Raw genomic sequence first — 5,494 nt, forward strand, 5'->3', positions numbered from 1 at the left:
TGCGTCTTTTGTCTTTTTGTTGATTTCAAAAAATACAAATCAGGAGCAGCAAAGAAGTAAATGTCTCCTTTTTAATTTATTTCTTTTTTAATTTAAACTTTTCTGATTTTCCCGATGGCCTTTTGGACAAATTCAATTAATGAAAAATTCAGTTTTCCGTTTTAATTAATTAGAGCTGTGCTGGGGACAGCAGCAATTAGTGTTTGAAACATATCTTTCAATTAAATCTCATTGCTCATTTTGCTTCTGCAGCAGCAGCAGCAGCAGCAGCAGCAGCAGAACTTCGGGGAGCCGGAGAGGGCGTAGAGAAGCAGGAGCTGAGGGTCTGCATGCAGCAAATAAATAAACAGCAGCAGCAGAAATAAAAATAAAATAAAAATAAAATAAAATAAAATAAAAATAAAAGTGCTGTTCGACTGCAGCAGAAAAGGCTTTTGCTGCTGCTGCTCTTCAGCGCAGCAGCCAGGCCATTCAAAAAATGGAATTTGTAATTAAATATATATTTGAAATTAAATATATATTTGAAATTAAATATTTATTTGAAATTAAATATTTATTTGAAATTAAATATTTAGTTGGAATTAAATATTTATTTGGAATTAAATATTTATTTGGAATTAAATATTAAAACAGACATTATTATTCTGTTTAAAGAAAGGAAACTTGTCGAATTATAAATCATTTGAAATGAATCAAAACTCACTTTTATGAGAACCCCAGCGAGGTACTCGAGCAGAACATCCGGCGCTGCATGTTTTGCTGTTTCTGCTGCTGCTGCTGCAGGCGCTGCTGCTGCTGCTGCTGCTGCAGGCTGCGGGCACAGCTGGGGCGGGGCGAGCTGCTGCAGCAGGCGCAGCAAGTCCGCAATTGCCTTTTCCAAAAGGAGAGAAGCTCGAGGGTTCGGAGGACTGAAATGAACAGAAAAAAAAGAAGAGAGGCGGCTGCAGCCTCTGCGGAAAGACAAGTCGAGGCCTTCGATGGAGATTTCGTAGTCGACGGCGGAGCCCTCGGGCTGCGGCGGAAAGCGCGGGAAAGCGACCCAAAAAACCCGAAACTCGTGCTTTTTTCGAGACCTTTCAGCTTCATTTTCAAAATTATATTCACACTTTTTTACTCGAAACTGTTCTCAAATTTTCTCCCCAGAAAACGGGGCGGGTTCGCTTCCGCGCGAAAGGGCGCTCGCCGAGGTGTACGTACACCTCAGCGACCGGCTCCACCCGGCACTCCAGATTTTCAAATTATTTCAAAACCGTTTTAAATCATTTTGAATTGTTTCTGAACTATTTAGGGTCGTTTTTGAACTTATTTTCGAATTTAATTGCGAAATTCCTCTTTTCTCACTCTGTACTGAAGGGTTATATACTTGGCGGCTCTTTCGACAATAAAAAGAGGAGAAAAGGCTGCCAAGCTTCGCAGCTCTCTGTCCAGGACCTCTTGCCTGAAAGCAAAGCAAAAAGAATTAAATTAATTCAAAAACAAATTAAATAAATCATTTGTTGAAACAAAGAATAAAACTGTTCTTCCAACTGTACGAACCCCACAGAGACACTGGTGCAATGTCTTCGCCCGCCTCCCTGCTGCTGCTGCTGCTGCAGCCCCTACTGCTTCCGCTCCTGCTGCTGTACCTGCTGCTGCAACTGCTGCTGCTGCAACTGCTGCTGCTGCTTGCGTACTTGTTTTCGAGGATTTGCATTCTTTCGCTTTTAGAAATCTTTTCGAGTTCTTCTCTCGTCAAGTCCAAACGGGCCAAACGAAACTCTTCTTTTGTCTTTTCGAGGCGGAACTTGACCTGCAGCAAATCTCTCCTTCACTTCAAATTAATTATTTTGAATTTATTTTAAATTTATTCTTTTTTAATTTGTACCAATTAAAACAGGTGAAAATCAATTAAATTTGATTTAATTTGATTAAATAAACTGCGTAAAGCGAGAAACAGAAAAGAGAAAATAAATGGCGAAGAGAAAAGAAGAAAGAAGAGGCAAAACGCGGGTTGAGGTGTATCTACAGCTGGCGGACTTCCTGTTTCTGCAGCTCCTTGATGCGGATTCTTTTCTTCACTTCTTCTTCTTTTGCTTTTGCCTCTTTTTGCTGCTGCTGCAGCGCAGCAAAAGTCTGCTGCAGCTGCAGCAAATAAGGCAGGATCTCCGCGCCGTGGGTCAGCCAGACTGCTGCGCTGCAGCAGCAGCAAAACTGGAAATTCAAATCATTTCCGGCAACCCCAATCATTTGATGCAATTTCTGATTTAAATTATCTTTTATTTTAAATAAATAAAAGCAAAAAAACAAAAAGGAAAAAATGCGGCGCATACAAAAGAAGAAACAAACTCAGATTCAAACAGCATGCTGCTGCTGCGCAGGCCAAGTGCCTACCACCCCCGAGATATTTCAACGAAATAATTATATTTGAATATAATATTTACATTTTAAATGTTTATATTTGAAATATAAATGTCAAGAGTCGAAAATATAAATATATCTGAAGGAAAATGCCACCTTCACTCTTTGAACAGTTTTGCAATTTGCAAGAAAGCTGAGCATACACCCCAGCAGCAGCCGGCGTTCAGCTTTCCGTTCACTTCCATCTACTCTTCAGAAATGCTTGTCTTTCAAAAAAGAGTTTGAAATGCTTTTTAAAATGAATTAAAATGAATTGAAATGAATTTAAATCCATTTTAAGCACTTTCTGCTTTTAAACATTCAGAAAATTCCGGTTCAGCGCGAGATGAATTCAATTCAAGACGATCCACAGGCGGAAAATTTGGTTTTAATTGCTCATTTGAACTTAAATGAATAAATAAACTCAAATAATTAATTAAATTAAACATTAAAATGCAAATAGTTCGCCAAAATGAATTATTCCGGACTTCTGCTTCACCTGTTTTCCAAAGTGTGGATTCTGCTGGCCAGCACTGACATGAACTTCTTCGAGGAATTTATAACACCAAGAAGAGAACTCGCCAGCGGCTTCGCCTCTTCGTCTGAATTCAAATAATTAAAAATCAAATTAATCCATTTTATCTCTTTTTATTCATTTCCACAAGCAGCAGCTGCAGCAGCAGCAGCAGCTGCAGCAGCAGGGAGCTGCAGCAGCAGCAACGAAGACAGCAGCAACACTGCTAGCAGCAACAGAAAGAGCAGCAGCAGCAGTAGCAGCAGTAGAGGTGACAGCAGCAGTAGCAGCACATATGAATGCAGCACAGGCACGAAGTCGAGCAACGACAGCAGCAGCAGCAGCAGCAGCAACTGCAGCAGCAGCAGCAACTGCAGCAGCAGTAGCAGCAAGGCGAACCTGCAGTTTCTTTCAACTTGAAAATTTTCATGGCTTTGTCTGTGGCTTCCTTTAGAGCTCCCCCCACAGGCTGCAGCAAACAGGAAAATGAAAATTGCGAAGCACAGCAGCAGAATTGCAGCCTCTTGCTGCTGCTGCTGCTGCTGCTGCCGCTGTTGCTGCTGCTGCTTTCTTGCTGCAGCTCTTGCTGCCTGGCGAATGACAAGCTGCTGAACAAACTTCTGCAAAGTAAATCAATTAAAATAAATAATTAATTATAAATAAATAAATAAATAAATAAATATTTGATTTACTTCTTTTTCCACATTGTTGAAAATTGGATTTGAATTCACCGCAGCCAAAACGGCCAACATCAAACACCGAAATTCTCTGCAGCAAAAAATTAAATAAAATAAAAATAAATAAATAAATAAATAACTAATAAATAAGTAAATGAATAAAAAATAATTAATCATAAATAAATAAATAAATAATAATTAATTAATTACTTAATTAATTATAGACAAATAAATAATAATAAATAAATGATAAAAAAGAATGAAATAAAATGAATAAATAATAAAAGAAAACGGCAGAACAATAAATGTGGCGAATTTGCTTTTAATTAAAATAAATAATTTGTGAATTATAAAAAGAAATAAAAGAAGAAGCAAAAGACCCCAGGCTGCAGCAGCAGCAGCAGCAGCAAAAGCTGCAGCCAAAAAAACTGGGGCCACAAGAGCTGCAGCTGCAGCAGCAGCTACAGCAGCAGCTACAGCAGCGGCTGCAGCAGCTGCTGCACCATGGGTTACAGCAGCAGCTGCTGCACCATGGGTTACAGCAGCAGCTGCTGCAGGAGCTGCAGCAGCAGCTGCAGCAGCAGCTGCAGCAGCACCGGGAGCTACAGCAGCAGCAGCAGCAGCTGCTGCTGCGGACAGCTCTGAAGTGTACGTACACCTCAAGAAGCAGGAAGCACTTACTGCACTCTCTCAAGACATTCATTTATTTCTTCTTCCAGCAGCAGCTGCTGCTCCGTTTGCTTCTTTCTTCCATTTCCACCTTCTTCAGCAGCAGCAGCAGCAGACGGAGCAGCAGCAGCAGCAGCAGCTAGCTGCTCGCCGGTGCTGCGCACGCGCTGCTGCAGCTGCTGCAGCAAACTGGCCGCATCTCGGCAGAAGTCTAGGCTCTCGCTCAAACACGAGTCCCACGGAGCTGCTGCTGCTGCTGCTGCTGTTGCTGCTGCTGCTGTTGCTGCTGCTGCTGCTGCTGCTGCGGGTTTTGAAAGCTTCGAGCGCTCAGATTGTCCTGTCTTTAACTCCGAGTTTGATAAAAGAGGAAAGCGGCGCTTTCGCCGGATGCTGCTGCTATTGCTGCTGCTGTGGCTGCTGCTGTTGCTGCTGCTGCAGCTGTTGCTGGCGCTGCTGTTGCTGCTGCTGTTGTTGCCGCTGCTGTTGTTGCCGCTGCTCCTGTTATCGTTGCTGCTGCTGCTGTTGCCGTTGCTGCTGTTGTTACCGTTGCCGCTGCTGCCGTTATTGTTGCTGCTGCTGCTGTTATCGTTGCTGCCGCCGTCGTTATTGCTGCTGCTGTTATTAGTATTATTGTTGCTGCTGCTGCTACTATTATTATTATTGCTGCTGCTGCTGCTGCTGCGCGCTTCAGTCTGCAAGCCAGTCATTGTGACAGCAGCAAGCCACTGAAGCAGCAGCAAGTGAAGAAGCAGCAGCTACAAAAAAAGAAATAAAAATAAATGAAAATAAAAAAGAGAAAATAAATGACAGATGAGCAACAGGAAGAACGAGTGGAAAACAAACAAAGAAAAGACGGAAACCCCGTCTTAGGGTTTAGGGTTTAGGGTTTAGGGTTTGGGGTTTGTGAGTCTGCTGGCCTTATTTGTTCATCTAATGAAATTTCAAAAAGAATTAAATGAATTAACTTGGGGAAAAGAAATGGAGTGTAAAACGGAAGTTGAACATACACTGCATTGCAGAGAGGGGCCCGGAGCCCCCCTTGAGCCTATTTTTCTTCTTTTTTCTTCTTTTTTCCTCCTTTTTCTCCAAATAAAGCGCTTTAATTGTTTAAATTGTTAAATTTGATCCATTTGTCGATTTAAATCTCCTTTTGGTCCTCCGGAAAAGGGAAAACCGGCAGAAGTTGAATTTGCTGCGGAGTGGTGGGGGCCCCTGCTGCGGTGGGGTTGCTGCTGCGCTGCTGCAGACACTAAGGTGG

The 5,494-nt window shown here is 42.1% G+C and overlaps 1 protein-coding gene across 1 annotated transcript; it reads right to left on the reverse strand.

Annotated features, from left to right (window-relative positions):
- Window positions 1-235: 235 nt before the first annotated feature.
- ETH_00028665 (non-muscle myosin heavy chain, putative) lies at window positions 236-4,943 on the reverse strand (the record flags this gene model as incomplete). Its single annotated transcript, XM_013374491.1, has 9 exons — window positions 236-325; window positions 704-1,012; window positions 1,342-1,438; window positions 1,674-1,789; window positions 2,017-2,173; window positions 2,876-2,978; window positions 3,290-3,359; window positions 3,583-3,658; window positions 4,249-4,943. 9 exons carry the CDS (start codon window positions 4,941-4,943, stop codon window positions 236-238), a joined length of 1,713 nt encoding a protein of 570 aa, XP_013229945.1.
- Window positions 4,944-5,494: the final 551 nt, after the last annotated feature.

The sequence above is a fragment of the Eimeria tenella genome, genomic scaffold (genome assembly GCF_000499545.2).
Source record: "Eimeria tenella Houghton genomic scaffold, Eth_scaff209, whole genome shotgun sequence".
Classification (NCBI taxonomy): Eukaryota; Apicomplexa; class Conoidasida; order Eucoccidiorida; family Eimeriidae; genus Eimeria; species Eimeria tenella.